Consider the following 27,570-nt stretch of genomic DNA (forward strand, 5'->3'; position numbering starts at 1 on the left):
CTATCTCCTTGATAGCAATGCTTTTGAAGTTTGTTTCTTTCCTCTGTTCCTCAGCTTCTTTTGTTGGGTCTTGATGACAGAATGATTGGGCCCTTAACAAATTTATTTTTCAACATTCCATTGGATCAAACTGAATAAAAACCAAATGCAATCCAAAACAACGAAAAATCTAAGCTCATAAACTATCGGTGTTGCTCTGGAATGTGATGATATAGAAATAATATAAAATAAATAAATAAATAAATAAAATAAATTCCAACTATCCAGCTGTTCGCTTAAATGAGCTTGTGATTTGCAGATTATTAATCAATCTATGTTCAGGATTTATGACTGAAGTTTTGCTTGCTTATTATTTTATAAAAGAATAAGCTGCATATTAATATAGAATGAGTAATTGAAATGCTTGAATATCTTATACAAGAGTCCTTAGCTGTTACATTCATTTATGTCCCAATACTTGATATATTTGGCAAAGAAAATAATAATTGGAGACATTTAGGCATTCCATTTGTATTGATGGAGTATGCCCCAACAATTATTAATCTTATTTAGCCCAGTAGCATAGCAGTTATCTTACCCAGTTGCTTAGTAAGAAATTAATATACAAGATTAGAGTGATGTCATTGTGTTTAGGTTTAATCAGTTCTCAAGGGGTGAAGTCTTTAGTAAGTAATCTTAAGAATACTTGTCAAGAAATTCACTCAATTATTTTCTGTTATAGGTATACATGTAATAATAATAGATAATAATAGATAATAGTAGTAGTAGTAGTAGTAGTAGTAGTAGTAATAGTAGTAGTAAAGTTGGAAGGGACCTTGGAGGTCATCTAGTCCAACCCCCTGCTCAGGCAGGAAACCCTATACCATTTCAGACAAATGGCTGTCCAGTCTCTTCTTAAAAACTTCCAGTGTTGGAGCATTCACTGCTTCTGGAGGCAGGTGGTTCCACTGGTTAAGGCAGGTTGTTCCACTGTACTTCATTTATTTTATTAGCTGGGCATGTTTTGATAACATTATAGAATGTGTTCCAAATTATATTTATCTTGAAAGAGGGGTATTATTCTTCAGTGAAATATATATCTCTCTGATTAGTTAACAAAAATGAACTAATCAGATTCAAAAAATCAGCAAATCGGGATGTGGAATTTAAGGAATTCATTATAATAAGTTTGGGTAAATTTGTTGATCAAAAGATTGAAAGTGTCAAGCTTCTTGTCTATGGAGATTCTCAGTCATCTAGGTCATAGTTTTCCCAAAGATGCTTTTTCTTTTTCTTGTTTTTTTCTTTAAAGGCGTTTCGTTTCTCATCCAAGAAGAGCTGAAGAAGCTTCTTGGATGAGAAGCGAAACATCTTCAAGCTTCTTGAATGAGGGTGGTGATGATGCACTGGAGTAAAAGATTACTAAGAAAAGGAAAGCTTCAGAGATATTAATTGCATACCTTGAAAAGGCCATTAATAATTACTGTAATTTTTCTTCCTAAAAAGCCAAATTTGATCTAAAGGATTAATACTTTGTAGACATGGTCATGTTTGTAGTATAAACCATAAAAAAGATTTTATAATAACCACCATCTGATCTTAAGTTGGCCCATATCTCAGTCACCATATAATGTAGCTCCCTTTTACTATGTTAACTCTTCCTTCTGTCCAGGTATCACTGAATCTTTAAAGAAAACAGTTAATGAAACTATTCTAAACAAAGCTACGTGGACAGAAATATTGAATATACATGTAGTGAATACACTTATATTGCAGGGCAGATGATCTTGTCAGCAAGTTTAAAACACAATTTCTCATTTAAGTTTAGAATGATATTACTATATTTACAGGTTTTAAATTACAGCACTGTAATTAGAAAGATATTGTGATTATTACTTTGGATAGTGATAGGTCACACTGTTCTTATAGCTGGTCATTTTGTCCTTTTTCATGGCCTTTGCAATTTTTTTACAACTCTTTACTTCTGAATATATACCAGCTACATTTATTTACCAAATGAAGATAGTGCTTTATATATTTGAGAATAAAATCTGATTTAAACAGCTGTTACAGTGCTTACACTGTATGTTTTAGATGACTCCTGTAGAAGTACAGATAGTTCTTGGCAGGGGTTTTTTTTATCACAGAACACCCAGAATGGAGTTCCGGCACCTTTTTTGGATTGAACCTTGTAGGGTAGGCAAGGTGGGTGTATGCCATGTGTGAGTTCCGGCACCTTTTTTTTTTTTTTTTTAGAAAAAAAGCACTGGTCCTTGATGTCCAGACATAATGTAGTCTGCCCATTAATGGTTGCAAGTCAAGATGATTGTTAAGCAAAGCACCCATGGGAACACCATGCTTAATGACAATGGGGTCATTAAGCAGGGTATAGGATGCCTCAGGGCAGTAGAGGCCTCGGGAGGTGTAGTGCTGGCTCAGGTCATCTGCCTCATGTTTCCCAAGATCTCTCCTACCCTCTAGGTACCCAAGCCTTGGGTTGCCCCCAGGTCTTTGGCTGCTCTCCTACCCCACCAGATCCCACGCCTCCTCCCCACATACCTCCTCCCCACTTGTTTATACACCGTGAATTGGGGGATAAATACATGCTTCCCTGTTACAAAGAAATAATGAGATTTTTGTGTTCTGAAGACGATATGAGAAAACCCTTTGTGAAATAATTGTATCAATGAAATCCAGAACTTTATTCTGTAGCAGCTATTGTACATAGAGTGGGAAGGTACTCGTAAAAGTTTAAAGGCTTTATCAACTTTTTTTCAATTTACTTAACAGTTAGTCAGCATTTCAAAGGGCTTTTATTGCAGATTCTTTTGTTAATCATTTCTACACCAGCTTACCACCCACAAGATTTGTTCAGAAGAAATTCATATAAAAGCTTGGCCAGCAGGTCATTTATTCTAAAGTGTCGGGTAAGCTTCCTGGTAAGACAAGGGCAAGTTCACTGGGATATCAGTTTTTTTTTCACTTGGAATAGATTTAGATCCAAATAAATGATAGACAGTATTGCAGTATAAGAAAAAATAAAGATACATATAATAGAATTCACAGTGTTTCCCCCTTCACCTTATTTATAGTCTATTTCTGTGGTGGTGAACCTATGGCATACGTGCCACAGGTGGCACGCAGAGCCTTCTCTGTGGGCACGCGCACTGTTGCCCCAGTCCTAGGCCTTCAGCTGGGTTTTATAAAACCTTTTTGCTTTAGGCCTCCGCCGCCGTGTGCAAAAAAAAAAAAAATGTTCCATCAATCAATTTCAACTTCTCACGAGGAAAAAAAAAGATCTCGCAAAGTTGGAATTGATTGATTGAACTTTATAGTCCCACCCAGTCTGCCATTATCACTGAAGCCATGCCCACCCAATGGGCCACGCCCACCCAATGGGCCACGCCCACCTGGCACCCGACGATACATAAGTGGGTTTTGGGTTGCAGTTTGGGCACTCAGTCTCTAAAAGGTTCGCCATCACTGATCTATTTGTTTTAGTATTAGTTTAGTGCAGATACTGAAAGACCATGAATTAAAATGCTTTAATTCATCAGGTATCATCAGCTACCCAATGTCATTCAGGCAGCTTGAAAAAAAGCCATATTAAAAATTAATATCCCCATCAAATGTCTTTTTTTCATTTAACCATCCTCTCTACAAAGTCATGTTTGTGGAGTATTTGCTTCTACAAATAATGGCTTCTATGACATCTGCAAATCACGAGGTAATTCTGTAGAACATGTGATCTTGCTGTAAGCAGAATGGCTGTCCCTGAAACCCTAGTTCCTAGCACAGAGGTTGCAGTGGTGGTACAAAGTATTTCTTCAGAAATGATAGTGAAATACAAAATAAACCTATTAAACTTCATTAAGCAATCAGACTAGGAAGGAGTGGCAGAGAAAAAGGAAAAGAAATAGAAACCCTTTCAGTTTTGCGTTCAGCTCAAAGAAGCTGCTGCGAACAAAGAAGCAGAATGTTAAAATGGATCGGTTTGAAGCAATCAAAACAGATCAAGAAAGTGAGTATGACTTGAACCCCTTCCCTTTTCTTCATACTGTATCTCACATTGGATAAAAATCTTACCCATGGCAGAGTCAGCTATTAAATTAACTATTAAAACTCTATCAGAAAATACACCATTGCAACTCTTGGTTTGATTAGAAGAGAGAAATATTGTTTATTTTCTCTCTCTTCAGAAAGATGGGTTTCATTTGGTTTATATTTATAGCTTTGTATGTGAAGGTTTGTTTTTTAACTGAAAGGGCATTTGTGAAAATGAAATAGACTACTGTAGTATTTGTATTCCTACAGGAAAAGTTTAAGAAGCAATTTTGTCTTGCTGCTCCTATGTTATTCAGTCAACCACGTCTAGAAAATGAACAGAAAAGCTAATGTACTTCCTCATGTCATCCACATAATTATCTTGCTCATCATAAGAGAGTAGCAGTGGGGGCAAAACTTTCAGAAATTATTCGCCTGCTACTAAGCAAACTATTGCTTTTTATAAATATGAAATATTAATGTATGTGGAAACTTTACTAAAATGAATTAGTGCATATCATAATCGTAAATTATGTTACCGTGTCAAGTGGGAATTTCATCTTTCATCATTACATTTTACCTAATCATTTTATATAGGAATATAAAATGTTATGATTATAACTAGGGGACGGTATAATTTACTGCTGGCTTTAGGTTGTACTGTTGAAAGACAGTATATTATCCTTTTTGCAATGGTAGTTCAAAATTAGAACTCTCATCATAGTGGTAAAAACATATAAACAGCAATATGTAAGGTAGTCCTCTAGCTAGAAGTCATTGTGATGTTAATGTTTCCTATCGTTGATCCTTATTAAAAGGGTAATGTGAATAAATTCTCATTTGGTCATTTATTACTTTCAGACTGGTAATAAAACTAGCCTCACCTTCTCTGTCTTTTTTTTAAAAAAAAAATCAGGGTAAAGGAATACACTGGAACAAAATTAGGATTTAGAAGTTCTTGTAACCTTCTACTTGATTTGTTTAGTTTTCATGAAGGTTTATATGTTATGCATATACAGCATCCCCATATTCGTATGAGAATACAACTCCAACAAATTAACTGAAACTTATAAAAATAATATGTTAGCATTAAAACTAAAAATAATAATTTACACTATAATATCTATATGATCATTGCTTTACATTGTAGGTTTGAGAACATTATAGTGAAACATTGCCATTTCTGTGTTGAACATTTCCAGTTATCAGTAATGATAAAACAAAGTTTTTTTCCCTCATATCATGCAGAATTGGATGATAATCTAATAACTCGTGTTGTAAAAATCAATAGTGGCATCAGCATCTATTGACCAAGATATTGAATCTATTTTCAGCATATTTTTTAATGTTTTTGTTATGGGTAAGATGCATATTTATTTATTTAAAGCAATTTAGAATTAGTTCATATGTTTGTTCTTTCTTGTTTCTTTCTAAGTTATCATACTATGAAGGCTTAATTGCAAAGCAGGAACTTTCTAGCTTAAATCTAATTTATGTTATAAATACCCTAATATTCATTAAAACACACAGACACACACACACACACACACACAGAGAGAGTTTTTTTGTTACTGCACACCTTTGAGACTTCTGATAACCACCTGGACAAACCCATGCAATTATCTTGGCAAGATTTCAGCAGTGGTTTATCATTGCCTTCTTGGGCTTCTCCTAGAGCTGAGAGAGAGTAATTGGCCCTAAATCTCTCAGCTGGTTGTTTGCCTAAGGTGAAAGTAGAAGTTATTTCTAGCCTAATGCCTTAACCACTATACCAACTTGTATTAGAGTATATGTATTGAGATAATGCATTTAAAGAATGTGGAACTTAATATCTATCACATTGCAGCTCTGCTTCTATATTTTCTTTCTGTTTTTCCAGCACTTCGTTTCCTGACAGCCTGTCAATATGCTGTTTAGTGTATTATTGGGAATACAACTATGTTGAGACAAAGGATATAAGGATATACTTCGGGGTAACAAGTTGGAGTAGACATGATTCCAAAACCTGGCCAAGTAGCTTTTTGACAAGTTGCCAAGTGTGAATGTTTTCATTGTTGCTATCAATCCACTGTTTTTCCTTGATGTGCATCCTGGGAGCAAAAGGGTTCCTCATTCTGATCTAGACAGGATGTGTGACAGAACCTTAGAGAAAGAAAATGGCAAATCACTCATTCATTATGGGTATTCTTCTTTCCTACAAGTGATCAAACTTTTGATTAGCCAAGTATTTACTGATACCATCACCTAGCCCAAGTCCTATGAAACTTACTTTGGGCATGAAGATAATGGAAGTGACTGGTTTTCTTGGGAACTGTCAGAATGATAAGGTTTTTTCTTCAGTTTAAATGACATAAAGGCTTGAGATTTGTAGAACTCATCTAATCCTTGGTAGGAAAGGCTTTTAGTGCAACTTAAGCCAGCAATGTTCATACTGTCTTTCAAACAAACTCCAAAGCTAAAGATGGAAAACAGTATTTATGAATTGTGGTGGTTAGGGTGGTTATATTATTCAAGAATAAGACATTACACAGAAAAAGACTAATGTACATGTTGGATAATCTTTACAGTCCTTTTTGCTGTTTTAATTTCACTTTTTGGTGCTGCCAACTCCTCCCTTCCACCCTAATTTATAAACAATATTTTTTTCAGAAATAACTTTATATTCTCATCTTTCTTATACCATCTGCAATGAGATCAACAGAAGAGCTGCCTTAGATCAGTTTAAAGACAAATTTAGTTTAGCAATCAGTACAATAATTAATATGAATAGGAAAGATGGGAGAATGCCTGTGTTGCTTCCCAGCAGTTAATATGAAAGTATGCTGCCTATGAATCATTAGGCAACATACAGCCATTATGACTGATAATTATGGATAACCTGCTCTCCTATTAATTTGTTTACCCTCTTTTTTTAAAAAAAAATCTAAACTGTTGTGTTTCGTTCACATCTGATAGAAACTGTAGTTTAATTACAAATGGGGAATTCTCAATATTCATATTTCTGGATGGTCACACCAATGGAAATATAATTTTATTTAACATTTCATTTGTTCTTTTAATGTTCTGCTTCGATAAAGACTCAAGTGCTTGAATTTTGGCATTGGTTCATAAAAGCAATTCTGTCATTCTCTCCACTGATGTGCTCTTTAAAAAAATACTGTTCCTCAAGGTCTTATATTGTAAACAGGTTGTTTCATTTCAGGGGATTATGAGCTGCTCAGAGTTCCATGAGATAGATGTAATTTACCAAACATAACACTAAGTTCACAATTAATTCCCCTAATTTTTAAAATTCCCTGGTGGATAGTCATTATATCATGGAATGAAATAATTCTCAAATTTTAAATCTATGCTTATAATACTTTTGCCTTCACTTACTGAGCTTTCCATTCCCGTGTATTCACCCATGAGCTATTATGACAACTGATTGGACATTAAATAATAGCTTTCAGACAGTATATATACTACAAAGTATTTGTGGCTCATAAGAGCTGAAGTTATTGAAATGCTCAATTATTTATTGTTCCTTGAGATTACTCACTGATTAATAAGCTTCAAAAACTATAGAATTGCTGCTTAGAGAAACATTCCAAAATGTGTGGGCGGTCACCTAAAAAATTATGTGTGGTTGATGTGTTCGTGATGTTGATGTTGAGTCTGAAGGTTTTAATATGTAAGCCCACTATAAAATCCTACTATTTAGGGAGGATTTACAGTACCGGTATATTTTAAAATATGAATTTGCATGTGTGAACACAGGAAGGTTGGTGTTTAATAAGCAAACAAGCATTCACTTTTAACAGAGTTAATCTGCCATATTTCTCTTCTTTTACTTGAGAATATTAGTGATGGGAAGCTTCTGTTGTTGAACAGGTGTCATTTCTGTTGAGATTTGTCCTTATTTAGATAAACATACAAAGATGAAACTCCTCAGTTCTTTGAAAAATACACAATGGATTTAATTCATTTTGTTGTTTATTTTGTAAGCCTATTGTAAATCAGAAGTGAGGAGAGAGACTATATATAGTTGAAAATTGTTCATATGGCTGTTTCATATTTAGAAGCCCCTGCAAGGTAATTAACACATTTTAATGTAAATCTGAAATCTTAATATAGCTTTAGTTCGGATTGTGGTATATTTTTTAAGCACCATAATTTATACATTCTTAAAAAGGAGGTACATGGTTTTATGGCATCAGTAGAGATATATACTGATCAGTCTCCATCTCCCTTTACTACTGCATAATATGATTGTGTTTCTCTTCCAGAAGTAACTCAGGACTTCATAGTTTTCTTGACATCTATAGGTCTTTTCCAGGTGGACTGTAGATACGTTGGTTCAGCATGTTTTGGATCTGGTTTTTAGTGTGGAATGTGGTTTTGGAAGTTTGTGAGAAAAAATATATTTCTTTTGCTATGGTCAGATCACTATCTAATGGAGTCGATATTTAGATTTATTGGGACTCTGTACTCTAGCAAGGAAAGTGTAATTCTGCTTTTTGAGAGATTTTCCATCATCTCTTTAGGTGATTCTGTCTCACTCTGATTCCTTCATAAATCTCTAGTGTAGTTAGAAGAACAGGAAATAGTCGCCATCAATACCTTTCAAATACAATATTTGGATTGTGATTTACAGTTGTGGCATATGGTCAGAATTTGAGGGTGCTGTAATCTACAAGATATGGAAGGCACCTGTCCTTTTCCCCTTATATCTGGTTAGGATTAAGATTGCTTTGGTCATATTGGTGGCCATATAAGACAGAGGTTAATTAAAAGATAATTCAGGGATAGTTTCAATTCCAAGTATATTCTTTACTCTTATACTTCAAGTGTCATAGACTTATGTCTCAACTCTCTGTCCCTAATAGGTTTGTGGGATCAAGTAAATACCTTTCCCCTTTAGCTAGCAGTTAGAATATAATAGAATCATAAGCCTGGAAGGGACATTGGAGTCTTCTAGTTCAACCCCCTGCCCAAGGTATACCTTATACCGTCCCAGACAAGTGGTTCACAGAGTTGTTCAACAGTTCAGAGAGATAAAGCTTACAGAGATGAAGCATATATTGTGAAAAGAGGGATCATTTCTTCTCATTGTGCTGACTAGTTTGATTTGACTTTTAAGTGCCATATGAAATTATTCTGCACCCAACATCTTATCACTGGGATTAAAAATGTATCAAGGGGAAGAACTGCAGTTGTGGTGGAGTAGAAGACTGTGAAAATTACCCAAAAATCTTGTTCTAACCCACTTTTTGTCATCCATAGCTATAAAACATAAATCATGCTACTTTGAAACATCTTAATAAAGCAAATATTTTCATAATCTTTCTGAAATCTCTCTATCACGAAAAGTTCAAACATCTTTTAGATATTATAAGCTCTGCTTGCTAGTTATGCTAAATATGAATCAAATTGTTCATAAATTGGTATGTTTACAAAGTATGTTCTTTTTAATCATAAAATTTTCTTTGTTAATAAGGATATTGCTAAGTGTTTTTGAACATGTATTGATTTGTAGATCACAAAGGAGAAGGTCCACCAGGGACAGTATGGAAACCTGCAATAAGAGATCATCCAACAGCTATGGTTTATTTTATCAAAGTTCATGAAAAAAGGTTAAATTTCCCATTGGGCATTCAGCCAATTTAGTAATTGTATGACATGCATAAAAGTATGGAAAAAAGAGCTAGTCTTGAGAAGTTCTTAGTAATGAACAAAATAATAGATCAATTTCAGATTTGCCATGGAAACATCTTGTCAACCCAGTAACAATGACGTCAAGTTGACAATGCCATCTAGACACATATTATTTTGTCTGGAACACACCTGTTTAAGAACAGGAGAGTAAGGACTTCACATTTTCCATGCATTGATATGATACGATAAAATCAGGTGAGATCATTTGAAAAAAATAGTTATGGTATGATTTTTTGTTAGGTATCATTTAAGTTCATTTTGGCCAGTATAATTTTGCTGACGTTGGAAAGGAATTCATAAACTTTGCTACAGAAAATTAATTCATCTTTCTTCTTTTTGGAAGCTTCTGGTACAGATCTGTGTACTCTGCAAGTACAATTTCTTCTGCTTCGCTTTTACTTTTTTTGCATGCGAGCAAAACCTTTTAACATCTTGCTAATAATTAGATTAGAAGTTAATAACTTATTCACTTCGATTTTTTTAACTGTGTTTTTTATTTCTGTGGCTTATGCTCTGGTCAGTTTCGGGATTCAGTGGAAGACTGTACCGTGATACAAAAATAAACTACGGTACTATAGTATACAAGAAGTTGCTGTATTTTTTATTTTGATAGCACACTGAATGATGGATACCTTGTTCACAGCAATATTTAACTACTAAAATATTACATGTTCTATATATATATATTTGTATATATTTTTATACTTACGATTTTACTGCATTGTAAGCTGCTCAGGGTTGCTTTGGAAAGTGAGATGTGTTTTGTGTGTGTGTGTGTGAGAGAGAGAGAGAGAGAGAGAGAGACAGAGAGAGACAGAGAGAGAGAGATGCTGAAAATTAAAGTATCTAAATGCATGTAAGGAATGTAAAATGGAGGTCATGAGAGCTAAAGGAAAATAGGTAGTCTCAGGTGATAACTACAGTGAATCAAGAGGAATCAACATTCTTCAGGATGACAAAAACTCAGAAACTAAGAAGTGAGTTCATTTCTTATCAGCCATCTAATCATGTTGAACAGCTAACAAGTGCAAAATTTGAACTGAGCTCACGGGCTCTGCACATAACACTTTTGGTGGCTGACAGTTGCAGAATGTTTGCATGGTCTACCATGTATTTTAGAAGACTGTGACTGATGAGGTAAATGTTCATTATTCACTGGCCCAACAAATAGTGCTTAGATGTTTTTTAAACCAGTGAGACCAGTAGGCACTCACTAGTATTTCATAGTGATAACTAGCATATTAAATAGTTTTCCTCCTTTTTGACTAAATTCATCAGCGATGTTATAAGACAGTGATGGTGAACCTTTTAGAGACCCGAGTGCCCAAACTGCAACCCAAAACCCACTTATGTATCATCAGGTGCTGGGTGGGCGTAGCCCATTGGGTGGGTGTGGCCAATTGAGTGGGCATGACCCATTGGGTGGGCGTGGCTGCGGTGGTAACGGCAGACTGGGTGGGACTAAAAATTCAATCAATCAATTCCAACTTTATGCAATCTTTTTTTTCCTGCGAGAAGTTGAAATTAATTGATTGATTGAACCTTTTTTTTTTTTTTTGCACATGGCGGTGGAGGTCTAAAGCAAAAAGGTTTTATAAAACCAGCTGAAAGCCTAGGACTGCGCCGATGGCATGCATGCCCACAGAGAGGGCTCTGCATGCCATAGGTTCGCCACCATGGTTATAAGACTTCTTTATAAGGTCACACCAATGAACCAGGAAGTGAAACTTATCTTAGCCATTCTTTGCGTCAAAATAACATTAATAACATTAACCAATAACTTTAATAAATGGGAAATAACCACATAAAATGATAAAGATTGAAAGATATTTCTGCCAAGGAGAAAAGTAAACTTGTCTTTTAAAGAACTATATGGTTTATGTATAATTTAATCACTTCAAGTTAAGGCTAAAACTAGTTCCACAAAAAATATCTGCTCTTTTATTTTTAAATGAAGGAATACAGTAAAGAATGATTTGAACTCATCCAACAGGATTTTATTTTAAATCTTTAGAATTGATTTTTCCTTGCTCAAGATGATATTATCATCTGTATTCAATGATAGCTATTAACCTAATGATATCATACAAATCAAGTTCCTATTTCAATTTATTTTTTCAGTAATATTTTTGAGATTTATATGAAGTTGGACTGCCAAAATCCACTTGTATCTCCTAAGAAAAAATCAAATCCAAGTTATTTATCCCCTATAAAAGATGAATAAGGGTAGAGACATCTATAGCTTTGGAGCCTGCATAACTAAATATTTAGCATGGTAAATCTGATTAATTTTGAAACCATACTACAAGCCACATTTTGATAATTATCATTAATCTAGCAATATTAAAAATTGGCATGATAATTTGTGCCGTAATATGACAAACCTATGAGAATACCACCATCATTAAAGCCATGGAATTAGGAATTTGGTGAAATTGAATTGCTTGCTGCTTTCTATTTTTTCCTTCTGTACAAGAAAATAGAAAAGATAAAAAGTAGAAAAGTAGAACAAAAGAAGAGAGAGTGAAAGTACACATCAAGAAATAGTACATTCCTTGTCTTCGAAACCCTTTTGAGCAAGAGTGCATAAACTACTGTTCTGAGGAGATCCGTACATGAGGTTTTTTTTCTAATCTATATCTGAAATTAAGACAAACGTCTTAGGACAAATCTGCTGTAGTAGAGGCATGTGTACAGAGACAGCCTACATCAGTCCAGAACACAGCAGTCAGGATGTAACTGTGAAGGTCTATTAAGGGCTCCTGATGAACTGTAATCTGTCCAAGCAATCTGGTACATTGAAAGATGCATATTAACTGAGTAAAGAAACAGACTCTTTCTCCTAATGTCTTTTCATTGGATTTATTACACACCAAAATTCTTCCCTGGTATTTTCTCTTCTCTCTGACAGCAGCAAAACTGATTAATTTCTCTTCCTCTCTCATTATGATGATTTGTTATGCTTAAAAAATCTTGGATAGTGAAAATCATGGAAAGTTGGTCTAATAAAAGTTTTTACTGGTCCATGTTCCCCTTGTTTTAGATACAGAGAGGTATCAATATTCAGAATCTGATGAAGTTTGGGTTCTCATTGTGTAAAAGCTAAATTAGATTTCCTAAAACTGCCATAACACAATAGAGCTAATATTATACATGAATGTGCTGCCCTGTGGGAACTTTGTATGATTTAATCTTCCCCATAATATAATATATTATCTCTATTTATATCCCACCTTTATTGTTTTTATAAATCAAGGCAGTGACCATACTAATATTCTTCCCTCCTCCCATTTTCCCCATAACAACAATGCTGTGAGGTGGGCTGGGCTAAGCAAGAGTGACTGGCCCAAAGTCACCCAGGCATCTTTGATGCCTAAGATACAACTAGAACTCACAGTCTCCAGGTTTCTAGCCTGGTGCCTTAGCCACTAGACCAAACTGGCTCTCAAATTTCACCATATCCTTCATTTTAGCTCCGACGCTAGGTCTTTTTTGTTATTAGTTCTTACAAATGTCTATATATAATGTGTGATATTAATTTGGTTAATGTTCACTTATCTCATGTCAAGAATGTGGAACAGAAATGTGGAATTTGATAATCTGAGGAATATATTGTTAGAAATCAGAGAAGAAGTGCTATGGCATCCCTATGTGCTATGGCAGGTTTTGCTCTACTAGATCTAAAAAGTTTGAGTTATGTTCTTGCACTAAATATAAGGCAGGTCTCTAAATGTCCCAGTGCGTCTCCCTGGCCATATAAACAGCTTTTCCAAATTTATACTGTACATTAGCAAGGATAAAATGGATATGATGATTTTAATTTATAGTAAAACTGCTTTTCATTATTCCCTGCTTTGAGTTCTGTTTTTAAATGATAACTAACATTCTGAAATAAATAAAACAAATTTATCTGAAGTTATTATTAACGTATCCCACTAAATCAGGTAAAGAATTAGTATTCATTGTTTATCCAGAATTTTTGTCGTTTTTTTTCTTTCACTCAAGGAAAGCAAAGGGCTTTTGACAGTCTTCCCACATGTTTGATGGTTAAGTTTCTTTTGCTTTTCCTGCTTCCATCTAAATGGGATAGAAAATATAATCTTTCTCAATAGACACTTATCTGATCTTCTTGTTTAGATATGGAATAGTCTTTTTACCATTTGTGGACGTCCCTGGTCTCCCCTGTTCCCTTTCTCTCAGTTATATGACTCTGCTAAATAATACTGGCAATTTTAACAAAAAATGAAAGTTTGTCCTGGTATTCAGGAAATATTTTGTTTTAATTAGACTGGGGAGTTACTTGTTAAGTGTGTAGGAATTATGTTTTCACAGATTTAGGCAATATTTAGTGAATGAGATTTTTCATATATTCTATACTTTATCTAGGTTTTATCACTGCCTATAACAATTTCAGTGAGTGATAAATAGAAGAATAAACTACATTGGGTGTATGCAAAAGGAAACATGGTTCTTATTTATGCAACCATCTTCACAATGTTGTTTAGCATTCCCACAGATTACTTATGCAGGACATATTAACACAGAGCATGAAAAAGCTAATACTAACCAGATATAGTTATTTGGGTAGTTGTGACATAATTGGGTAATGTTTTGCATTTATTTTCAGTGGTAATAGTAAGCATTTTCAAGCACAATAGCTTACACTAAATACAACAGCTTTTACTATAGTAGTTCCTATCATTGAATCCAGATCTGCAAAAGACTTTCCCTTTTTCTAGTCTTGCTTACTGCAGGATACATGCAAATCTAATAGCTTTTTTTTAAGCTGTAATAATTTACTCCATACATGAATAAATACAGGTAGTGCTCAACTTAGAACCACAATTGAGCCCAAAATTTCTGTTGTTAAGCAAGAGTTGTTAAGTGAGTTTTGTCCCATTTTATAATTTTCCCACAGTTAAGTGAATCACTGCAATTGTTAAGTGAATCATGCAGTCATTAAATGAGTCTGGCTCCCCCTATAGACTATATTTGTTGGGAGGCAGCTGGGAAGATTACAAATAGTAATCATATGACCACAGGACAGTGCAACTGTCATGAATACATGCCAGTTGCCAAGCGAATTTTGATCATGTGACCATGGGAATGCTGTAACGGTTATAAGTCAAAATAGGCTATAAGTCACTTTTTGCACTGCCTTTAAAACTGAATGGTCACTAAATGAATGTTTACAAAAGGGTAGAAAATTTGGCAGAAAAGCTTTGCTCTAGCACCCCCACTTTTGTTATTAAGACTAATCTTTCAGAAGTTCCAGAAATATGGATTTCCATTCCCCAGCTAGTAAGGTCTTTGGTGAAAATTCTGGAGGTTGAAGCCCACATAGCTAGAAAGTATTCAGGTTGGGAAAAGCTGCCATAGCCTATTTTTGAAAGGCCATTTTTGTTGTCCATTGTTAATAGCATTTGATGTTAGTGTTAGCTGGAAAACTTATTACATTTTACAATACCAGCAATGTTATTAGCTATTTCCTATCCATCATATCCATCACTGCACATTTTTTTCTTGTTTGTTTTTGCTCAGTTACATGTTAACATTAACTCCTTTTATTGAACATACTGTAGATATGTAGTTGCCCTGGGAAAGGATGTTAAGGAAAATGAATAAACGGTAACGGATGTGCATAGGTAACGAACATTTACTCATGTAATGTTAATTTTTCACTGTCATCATAGTCTGTGCTTTTATCATAAAATTATGAAAGCCTATGAAAAATTCACACTTGGCAGACAACATCAACTTGCTGATTTTTATCTTTATGCCCTTTGTGGCATGGAGCTGCATTTATTTGAGGGACCATCTCTTTCCAATTACATCGCCTGCCCCATCTGCACATCATGTCTCTAAGGAGTTATATCTGACAGAAACTGTAGGAGACGACCAGACTGAGCCCGAGGGAGGGGTCAAACATGTCATAAGTCACGAGTCTCTGTGCTCTCGCAAGAAATCTAAGTCCGGCTCACCTTGAATGTCTCTCTTATCTCCCGCTCATTTCTCTTGACCATTAGTCAGATTCTTATAGAGAGTTTAAGCTTGCAATAAATCTTCATGCTGATTTGAACTGCCTGAATCTCCTGATTTCCCCAATGTTTGACAGGACCCAGGAGACGAGCCTATTCTGCCATGGCACCCACCCTATGGAACATCATTCTCCCTGATGTGAGAGTGGCCCTATCTCTCCTAACCTTCCGGAGAGCCATTCAAACTTGATTGTGTCCATAGGTCTGGGGCTCATAAGGGAATGCTAATTTGATTAGGTGGCTCCACTGTATATAATCCGATGCTCTCTCTTAGCCTTTTATAATGATATTAAATTTTTGGTACTTTTTGAAATGTTTTGAAATTGACTTTTTATGGCTGCGTGTACACCATCCAGAGTTGTGCTACGTGAGATGGGTGGCTATATAAATATGATCAGTAAATAAGTATGTAGTCCAATATGACTTACCACAGTGATTACCTAGGAGTAAATTCCCCCGCACTCAGTATATGTCTAGCATAGCCAATGGTGAACCAATCATGTCTGAGAAGCTACCAGCAGTATAAAGTAGACCAGACTAAAAAAACCCAATTTATTTTAACAGCTATAGTAGCAGAATTTTGCAAGTCTGAATATCTTTTCCCTGTTCCCTGCCTTTGTCTTTGTGTGAATTAGGGGAGGGGAGTCTGAGACTTTTACTCAAATTAACTTCTTGGTGTAGGCTCAAGCCACATCTGATTGTTGCATTGGTAACAGCTCTTCCTTTGGTCTTTCAAGGCCATTCCCTATGCCCGTGGTGACGAACCTATGGCACGCAGAGCCCTCTCTATGAGTACGCGTGCCGTCACCCCAGTCCTAGGCCTTCAGCTGGGTTTTATAAAACCTTTTCGCTTTAGGTCTCCACCACCATGTGCAAAAAAAAAAAAAAAGGTTCAATCAATCAATCAATTTCAGCTTCTCGTGGGGAAAAAAAAAGATCTTGCAAAATTGGAATTGATTGATTGAACTTTTTAGTCCCACCCAGTCTGCCATTACCACTGCAGCCACGCCCACCCAATGGGCTATGCCCACTGGGCACCTGACGATACATAAGTGGTTTTTGGGTTGCAGTTTGGGTACTCAGTCTCTAAAAGGTTCGCTATCACTGCCTTATGCCTTTTACAGAAGACCAGAAGCAGGCATAAAGGAAACAGAACTTCTCAGCAACTGATTGTGGACTTTAGTACAAAATAACTAATAATATGCACTATATGATGCCATAATGAAGAATTATTGATAGAAACTATCAGGCCTCCTTCTAGAAATCTCTTCCTGAAACTGCCAGGACATGGATAATTCCTAAAGTTGATGCCATATATATAGTCATCTAAAGTGCAAATTTATGTCAGCTCAATTCCATAAAGCAACATCCTACTACCCATATCTGAAGACTCCCAATAATGATGAAACCAGTAACACTGTGCCTCCTGGTGGTCAGTGTAATTAATCACTGATAAAGGGGGAAACAGTTTCTAAAATTGTTGGTATCATTTGCTATGGGAACATGGAATTAACTTTCAACAGCATTGGAATAAATCAGCTAAACAACTCCTTTTTATTTTCCTTAGCAGGAGCAAACCATGACATTCTGACTCACACTACTCGTTAACACCTTTGCTACTAAACAGCTTGTTGAACTGAAAGAAAAGCTAAGAATTCTTTCAAGGAGGTTAGAAGTGCTGCCTACAGTCATAATGAAAATTAATTCTCCATAGAATTTTCTTGTAGCTACTAGAAACTACTTCCTGTACTTGGTGAATATCAGTGTAATTAATCTGGCTGGAATCCAAATAGACTAGAGTCATGGTTCAACCTACACTTTAAGTGACATTTAGCACATGATAAAAAGAAATATCTTGTTAGTAATGATATATGAAAGTCAGAATATTCAAATCTCTTGAAGTAACAACATTCAGTTTTCCACAGAGTGGTGTTCCTGATAGTAATTCCTCCTTACTTCTGATTTGGCCCAGATCAGGGATAGCTGATAACAAATTATCTATTCAAGTAGGATTTAGAAGCCACAGAATGTGAAAAGCTACAGCGAATAATAGAACTAATTTGTTACACATAATTAGCTCTAATTCTGAATCAGACCTGCACAACTTCTAGATAGGGAAAGGCCAGTCTGGTAGATTAAAAATAATTCCAAACCACAAATAACAGATGGCATACTGATCAGCTGTTTGTTAGCTAGCTGTGTGACTATAGCAGTTGGAGCTGATAGTGTTCGTGAGTCCTGAGGTGTTGGAGGACACTTGGTAGCATATAGTTTGAGACAGATGTGGTTCCATAACCTTGGTGGCACATCCAGCTTGACAATAGAGGCATTTGGCCACAATGGATTATATTTCAAAAAGGGCTGGTACACCACACAAGGCTGCATGTGTATGCCTACTCTAAACAGTCAAAATTAAGATTTTTTTTAAAGAAGTGAGCAAGGACGCTGGGTATCAGGGTTCAGTATAACCTAAGATATTGTTTTAAAAAGGTAAAGGTTTCCCCTGTCCAGTCATGTCTGACTCTAGGGGATTGTGCTCATCCACATTTCCTAGCCAAGGGCTATGTGAAGAAGCTTCCTATATGACTATATGCCGAGGCATATGGAATGCTGTTATCTTCCCCCTGAACTGGTATCTATTTGCATTCAGACTGTTACGTTGGTAGATGCTGAGGCAGGAATTGCGTTGGTAGATGCTGAGGCAGGAATTGGAGCTCACTCCATCTCATAATGCTTGGGTCTCAAACTGCCTACCTTCTTGCCGATAAGCCCAGTATCTTAACAGCTAGGCCACCGCACCTCACTAAGATATTGTTATATTCAGTCAAACGTAGTCTGCTTCTCTTTCTTCTTCTTTCCTCATAGCTGTCTGGAGGATGTGAACTAACTGTGGTGCTGCAAGACTTTGTTGCCAGTCACAGCAGTGAACTGAGTATTCTGGTGGGACAGACTGTGGAGTTACTCGAAAGGCCAAGTGAACGGCCAGGCTGGTGTCTGGTGCGGACCACAGAAAGGAGTCCACCTCAAGAAGGTCTGGTCCCCAGCAGTGCTCTCTGCATCTCCCATTCCCGGAGCAGTGTAGAAATGGACTGCTTCTTCCCATCAGGAAAAGGTAAGCATCAAATGAGTTAAATTTCATCAGTCAGGTCAAATGTTTTGATAATCATTGTTCTCTACATTTGGATGCATCTATTCATCTTTTCACCTTTGTCTGCCTAAGGGAAGGAGACGATCTGTGTGTGTTTTGTCTGTTTGTGCTGGGGAAACTGATTTCATTGCACCAATCAGCCAACCTTAATAACAATTATAATTCCACCTTCTCTCTTTCTGGATAGAAATGATTGGCTTGTCCTTGCAACATTCACACACACACAAAATCTTAAATAGTAATTATCATTAACACATGTTTTTAAATGGATAACAATATTTGGAATTTTGAACTAGCTATTTCAAAAGCAAGCAAATTGGAAGCAGGTGAGGGGAGCGAGGAGGAAAAAAAGCAGCTTTTGATTTGGAAAAAAAACTGACAGAAAAATGAAAACAATGAAGAGCCAGAAAAAAAAACTAAATTAATTCCTCTTGATATATACCAACTTGCAAATAAGAGTTCCTTTTAAAACTGTTATATCCATCTATCCTTCCATGCATCATCACAAGAAAAATTATAGCACTTAACAGAATAACAAAGTTGGAAGGGACCATGGAGATCTTCTTGTCCAACCCACTGTTCAAGCAGGAAACTCTATTCCATTTCAAACAAAATCTCTTCTTAAAAACCTTCACTGAAGGCAACCCATTTCACTGATAAATTGTTCTGTCAGGAAATTTCTCCTTATTTCTAGAATGGTTCTCTCCTTGATTAATTTCCATTCATGGTTTCTTGTCTAGCCTTCAGGTGCTTTGGAGAATAGGTTGATCACCTCTTCTTTGTGGCAGCCCTTCAAATATTGGAACACCCGTATCAAGTCACTCCTAGTCCTTCTTAGGACTAGACAACCTGCGCATTCCTGCGACCATTCAAATGTTTTAGTCTCCAGTCCCCTAATGGTCTTTGTTGCTCTTCTCTACACTCTGCACTCTTTCTAGATACACCTTTTTGTATTATGGCAACCAAGCCTGGATACAATATTCCAAATGTGGTCTTCTCAAGGCATTATAAAGTGGTACTAATACTTCATGTGGTTTTGATTGTATCCCTCTGTAAATGCAGCCCAGGTCTGTGTTGGCTTTTTTGGTGGCTGCAGCACACTGCTGGCTCATATTTAAGTGATTGCCCATTAAGACTCCAAGATTTTTCTCATAGTTAGTATTACTGAGCCAGGTACCATCTATTCTGTATCTGTGCATTTGGGTTTTCTTGCCTAAGTGTAAAACCTTATTTCTCTCATTAATGAAAATCATTTTGTTAGATAGAGCTCATTGTTCAAGTCTGTCACGATCTTTTTGTATTTTGAACCTATTTTATGGGGCATTGGCTATTCCCCCTTCCCCCAGTTTGATGTTATCTGCAAATTTGACGAGTTTCCTTCCCCTTGTCTAAAACATTTGACGAGTTTCCTTCCCTTGTCTAAATCATTGATTACGATATTGAAGTGTACTGGGTCTAAGGCAGAACCTTGAGGTACCTCACTGCATATTTCCCTCCATGTAAATGCAGTTCCATTAAGGACTACACACTGAGTGCCATTGGTCAGTCTGGTGATGATGGATTTGTCTAATACATTATCAAGTAACAGGTTATGACCTACTTTATCAAATGCCTTACTGAAGTCCAGGAAAATTATATGCAGAGTTTTTCTCTGGTCTACTAATTTTGTCACTTTTCAAAGAAGAATATAGTTTCAGTAGGTATCTGACCTACTGACCCCAACCATTAACTCTTTCACCTTGAGAAAATAAATTTTCCACATGTTATCTCTGAAACCATGAAACCCATACTCATAAGGAGAATTCATAGTGCGAGTTGAGCAATGGAATGATTGTGACTTCAACAGACATGCCCATTAGTTCTTCAGGTATAAAACATATTCTCTTATTTTACTATAAAAATACAAAAGGATCATGAATTGTAGCCCCTCTCTTACTAAAAGACAAAAAAGAAATCTTACAAGAAATAAGAAGTAAGCTCTAGCATTTTTTTCTAACAAGGTTCTTTAACTGTAAACCATTGCCAGTCTGGCAGTGAAACTAGGAGAACAAACACAGTGTACTATAAACTACAGTAAATTGTGTCCTCTTTGATCAGAAGCATTTTTTAATTATACTTCTCTTTTAATCTTTTTGTTCTGCGTGAAATTTACATTTCATGTTTGGGATCTTAGTGAATAGATGGAATATTGAAATAAAGAAGGCCAATTTGATTGCATATATTGCATGTATTTTACTAATGGTCTTGTTCACTGTAATTAGTTATTGTTTGGAACAATAGCTTGATTAGGAAAAGGACCAAAGGTATATTTTAGCATTTTGAGTCTTCTCGGTAAAATGGGAAATGCTTGTAATTAATGCATTTATCTCATGTTTATTTCCAATATAAGTGCAGAAATTTTATCTCCAATAACTGTTTTGCAGTCACATGAACATAAAAATACTCATTCTCTTTCACACATAAACATACACAAAATATGTTTTAGACAAAGCCCTTCTGGAACTATTTTCAACTCTCATTTCTGCCAATCCATGCTACTTTCTGTCAGATTAATATGCTATTCTTCATTCTACACACAAGAGGGCATTCTTGATTTACACTGCTAGGAAATTATCAGTAATGATTATTCAGTGGAATAATGGATAAACATTTTTTAAAAAGGGAAATACTCGATACCATAAAATTTAGAACCGAGCAAAAATTTGAAAAAGTATTTCTCAATCTGTTGCAAGGCTCATGCTCAAAATGCAGCAGCTTAAACTGAAGAGAAGTGTTTCATTGTATTCTCACTCTTTGTGAAGCATCTCTTTCAAACGCTTCCAACAATCTTAATAATAGCAGCAGTCATGGAGTTCAATAACTTTTCAGTTATATTGTTAAACTCCCTGTAGATTCTCCCATTTTTAACCCCATCTGACTGGATGCTTCATCGTACAAAACAAAGATCTTTGCATATTATAAAACAAGAACAAACCTAGCAGGTCAGGAAGAAGAATTCTAGCAGGGCTATCTACTTTTACTTATGATAGTTTCCCACCTACCCACCCCCAACATAATTTGAAAAAAGAAAACACACTGATACTTCTGTCTTCTTTAATTCAAAAGATAGAAGTCAAACTGGGATATTTTATTGTACTGGAGAAAATAAATGTAACAAACAAAAAGAGACTGCAATCTTCCCCTTCTCCTGTCTTTTAGATATGGCTGGGGTCAAAACCAGTCCCTCTGTTTGCCTAACCTCATCAGACTTAAGTTGACCCTCCCTACCTGCCCCAGGCAAAGCCCATGCAATTTCATAAAACTGAAGAGGAGAGGCCTCCTCACTTGTTCATAGCACAGCCCAAGGGCAGCCCTTACAAGAAATTACAACTTACCGAAACCCCAACCTTCCACCCTACATCAGCTGATGACTTCAGCATTCCATTTTCTTCACAATGGACTTCTTCAGCTCTGCTGCTCTCCTGAAAGATCCATTTTGCTTCACAATGGTACTGACCCCAAGTACACTAACGAAGATCTGCCTAGCAATCCCAAACTGGCAGCAAACTGGATTCCATAAAATGTCTCACCTTGTAGTCCTCAAACTCTGTAATAATCTTCTCCATTATTCAAGGTCCCTCTTCTAAAGCAAGCACCCAATCTATTTTGCAGTAAACATGGTTCTTCTCAATGTTATGTTCATATGGGACACATAAGGTGTTTAGCCAAAATCAAATGTACCCATGTTAAGATTTAGATGTTGGGTGAAGAAAGTCACTTTGTTATTTTTTTTTTAAGTTACTCTTAGTTTAGACAGCTATTACCCCTGTCTTCTAAGAGCTCAAGGCAATATATATAGCATCCCTTCTGTTTTTTGTTTAGAATAATGATCCATAAGATAGGTTGGGCTGAGAAAGAGTCACTTGTTCAGTCTTCCAGTGAACTTCCAGAGCTGAGGCTGGATAAGTTTCCCTAATTCTACTTCAGTGTCTTAGTCCTGACACATGGAAGAAGATGCCTAGAAAGAAAGAGAGTACACATCACTATTTTTTCACACTTCATATGTTAACAAGATTTAGAAAACTACCAGGGCTTAATTTATTCACAAAGATGTCTATTTTGAGTTCAAACCACTGTGATTATTCTTATGATATCTTGCCATTTATTAATAATAGTTCCATATTTTCTTTTATAATATTCTGCAAACTGGATTATTTGGCACAGCAGATCAGCAAGCCCTGGACTAGTTGGCTATGTAGCTAACCATATCAGAAAATAATATATAGGGCTTTCGATAGTGTCAATAGCTAAATCATAAAATTAAAAGTTCTTCAGTGCTGAAATAATAAACCCCACTTAAATAAAAATTCTCTTTCATAAATTAAGAAACCACAAAAGACTTCAAGTAGCAGCTAGCTTTCCTCCAAAGAAAGATATAAAGTAGTATACAGGACTTTTAGCCTGGGCTCATGGAAGACATTAAACCCAAACCCATGGTTGCAAACCCAAACCCATGGCTAAATCCAAAATAATAATAAAACAGTATCTAGAGACAGCAGAATAGAAAGAACTGGAGAAGATCACAAAATACAAGGATCTGCAAATAGATGTAGAATGACTGTGGCAAAAGAAAGTAAATTATCAATAGCAATAAGCAACTTGGGTACAATCCCAAAACATTTGGAGCACCACTTGAATACCATTGGTAAAATCACCACCAGTCAGTTGCAAAAGGCAGCTTTATTTGGAACAGCTCACATCATCTGACAACACCTTTAATACCATCAGACAACAACATCTCCCTATCCCAGGTTCTTGGGAAGGACTTGATAGGTGGATAAAATGCCAAACCCAGTCTAAACATATGACTGACTGTGACGAACCATAATAAAAATAAACCAAAGAAACAGTGACTATCTACTTAGTTGCTAAAAGACAATCAACAGATTGACAAGAAACAATGCCATAACAAAGTAGCAACAATGGTACATTGGAATAGCTGCAAGAAATACCTTTTGCATGGAAGCAGGAACTGGTGGGACCACAAAATAGATAAAGTAAGATAAAAATGAAGACACTAAAGTGCTCTGGGACTTTAGAATTCAAACAGGCAAGCGTGTGCCATACAATAACTCAGATTTAACAACTGTTGAGAAGAAAGACAAAGTCTGGATAGTGGACATTGCAGTACCTGGAGACATCAGAAGAAAAGAGAAGGAACTGGGTAAAATTATAAAATATAAAGACCTACAAAAAAGAAATAGAACGATTATGGCAAAAAAAATCAAGATAGTACCAATAGTAATAGGGGCTTGGGTGCATATGTTACTGACAAAAATCACTATCAGTCAATTGCAAAAGGCAGTCTCAAAGGGAACAGTTTACATCCCATGATGATATTTTTAACACAATGACAAAAAAATCTCTCTATCCCAGGTTCTTGGGAAGGACTGGATAGGTGCTTAAAAAAATACCAAATCGAAGCCTAAACATCTGGCTGACTGTGCAAGCAATCATAATCAATCTAAGTGTGTTGTGTGAACTAGGCCATCACTTCAAGCTATAATGTAGCTTTGTTTGTTTTCATTGTCAGCCATTCAAGTTAAGTCTGGTGGATAGAATGATACTTTGTAGGAATATACCTATTGAAAGCTTATTGTGAGGATGTTTTGTTCTTTTTAAGTGGAGTTTATGGAGTACTGAAATTTAAAGGATGGTGCAGGATGATGAGACCTGTCATTGCTATATTAGAGGAAAAGGGGAAAAGGCAGGCAAAAGAGCATTTCCTTTTAAACAGATGCCCTGCTTTGTATGTCTGCTTTGACTAAGTGAAAGACATTGGACTTCTCACCCTTACAGAGTCAGCTTATCCCACCTCTTTCCTCACATCAAAGTCTTCAGTTTTAAATACCCACTGCTTTCCTCCTAAACATGTATCATCATGCAAATTCATTACTATAGCAGTATGTCTGTTGCAAAATTAAAAAGCCAGTTGGTTAGTTTGCTCTGCCAATAACTAGTATATTTTTCAGGAAATGTTGGACTGAAGTTTAACATACTGGTAGCATGAGCTTGCTTGCTTAGGTTTTGTTGTTGTTTGTTTATCCCTCCATAATTTACTAAGGAAACTGGTTATTTGGAATCTTTCCACTGGCCCAGAAGTGACCATCTAGCTTTACGAAAGTGTTGTTTACAGTCCAAGAAACCCACTGGCCTTCCTGGATCTTTCCAAGATATTTTTTTGCCACATGTACACTTCCTCAAAATTCAATAATGATGCATTATGCTTCCCTTTCTTGTGCAAGACAGGGCAGGTGGATGCTGGCAATTTGCAGTTATTGGAAAAAGTAATTTGCTTGAGGCAGGTGTCCTATTAGAACATTTTTTTTCATGTTTTCATAATCTTATTTTAATGAAGTGGTCACAGAATATTTGTGTTTCCGTGATCTGGTTTGTTCAAATGAAGGTGATTCTTAGCTGTTTTCAATGTATTGGAATAAAAGATAGCTATTTGGTCATCAAAGGGTGAGGAATGGCCAAAATGCACAGCTCATTTATTAGAAAGGAAAATGTGTGAGCCGATGGATTTGGAATTGGAGTGGAGGGGCAGGTCAATCAATTCAGATGAAAAGATGGTGTTGTTTTGTATGATACAGAATCATAATAAATATGTCATCAACAAGAATCTGAAAATTAAACATTGTCATTTGATAAATCTCCATACACAAAATATTCATCTACTTTTTGCCTCTGACAAAATACAATACTAGCAAACTACTTGTACCAAAAAGTTAATGGTGATACATTAGAGCAGAGATGTCAAACTGCTGGCCTATGGGCCGGATGGGTCATCAGGAAACTGCGCCTACCCCATTGCCAGCAATGGAGAAAAAGCCTCAATATGTTGCACAACATCATGAATTTGACATGTCTGCATTAGAGCAATAGGGCTAGGCTACCAGCTGTGGGCTATCAAAATCCAGATGACCACTAGATAAGAGCAAGATCCAAGACTGTATTGCTCATAGGACATATTAGTTCTTTCTTGAGACTTACAGGCTATAAGCTATCATCATTAGCAATTGTAGCATGCAAATGAATATTAATCTCTCCTAATTCTCTCAACAAGCTAGCAACTCATCCAAAACCACCAGAGTAAAATGTTGCCTTACCAAAATTCATTTTTCATTTTTTTGAACATCTGTTAATGTTTCATATTTACTTCCATTTGATCAAAAGTGTAGGTGTCATTCTGTGAACTGAGAAACAATCAACTTACTGGGTTCAGACATCCCCTTAAGTTAAAATTGCATGGCACATTGGCTTAGCATATTGTGAAAACCTAGCCAGGTTCGTAGGTTTGTAACTCATAGTTTTTGATTTAATGTGATCTAGGAACTCTGCTAATTATGATTGGGCAAACAAACCATGCTTAAGTTAATATTCTTTCTCTTAGGTAGGTGTAATCCCCTAGTATGCATGATTAGACAGCTGAAAGTTTTCTCCCCTATTTTTTTTTTATGACAAAGCAAGCTTTCACCTAATTTCTGTGAGTTGTTAGAAATGCAGTGCTGAGTCAGTTGAAGCAATGACCAATCCTAATGTAATGCTGCCATTTATTAAGAACATTCCAAAGGAATTTATGGTCCAGAAGCATCATACCATAACAAACCAAGAAAAGCAAACAGCTCCCTGTGGTATTCTTCAAATAGATAAAATAGCTACCTCCGAGTATAAATAAGGAAGGGAGTGGCAAAGAATCACAGCGAAGGTCAACAGTTCTCCTCCTAAAATGTAAAGCACAGACATTACTAAGAAACGTCTGTCACACCCTTGACTGTAGTTCTTAAGACTAGAAGATTCACAGTGAAGGTAATGCATAGTGAAGGAACTACAGGAAGTCCTTGCCTTACGGCCGCAATTGCAATTTCCATTGCTAAGCAAGACTGTTTATTAAACGAGTTGTGCCCCATTTTACAACTGCTTTTACCATGGTTTTTAAGTGAATCACTGAAATTGTTGAGTGAATTATGCAATCTGGACACTGGGCAACTTGGCTCCAAGAACACTCGCATCGTCCCACAATCACATGATCACCATTTGTGAACTTCCTGCTGGCTATTCCCAAGAAATCCTTTCTAGCCTCACTAATGTTTTTAAATACTCCCTATAATACACATATGGAAATGGTAGAGGCGGGGAGGGATCTTTTGAAAAAGGATTTGAATGGGATTTATTACCAGCTATTCTCCCTCGGCTAGGTAGGGAATGGAGATGAACAGCGCCCCCTAGAGTCGGAGACGACTGGGTGGAAGAAACCTTTACGTCTAGAATCGAGTTGCCCGTTTTGTTTTGTTTTTCACTGCCCCTGCGTCTTTAACAGTTGCATATCGGGTGAAACTTCTCCATGGCATCTGAACGTTGGGGAAATTTCTCATGTGGCATTTTTGATTTTTTTTGTACCGCTAGTGCAGAACCTGCCCCTATAGCATTCCCTTTGAAAGATTTTGAATTGCAATGCTTAGCTCCCTTCACTTAAAATATTAGTTCCTTGACCATGATCTCTTCAGAAAAAGTAACAGGGCGGTGGGGGCATTTCTTTATTTTCCATTCCAATAAATCCCTCCCAAAAATTTCCTTTCTAGGGAATTGATCGCAAGGTCTTGAAAAACCAGCTTAGGTGGA

At 36.2% G+C, this 27,570-nt stretch overlaps 1 protein-coding gene across 1 annotated transcript in view; it reads left to right on the top strand.

The window, feature by feature from the left end:
* Positions 1-27,570, top strand: part of KALRN (kalirin RhoGEF kinase) — a 315,007-nt gene that overhangs the window by 194,475 nt on the left and 92,962 nt on the right. The window contains 1 exon segment of the mRNA XM_039323763.1: positions 18,624-18,870. Coding sequence (XP_039179697.1) covers positions 18,624-18,870 — 247 coding nt within the window.

Source organism: Crotalus tigris, unplaced genomic scaffold, assembly GCF_016545835.1.
Source record: "Crotalus tigris isolate CLP2741 ecotype Arizona unplaced genomic scaffold, ASM1654583v1 scf7180000024282.1769268, whole genome shotgun sequence".
Taxonomy (NCBI): Eukaryota; Metazoa; Chordata; class Lepidosauria; order Squamata; family Viperidae; genus Crotalus; species Crotalus tigris.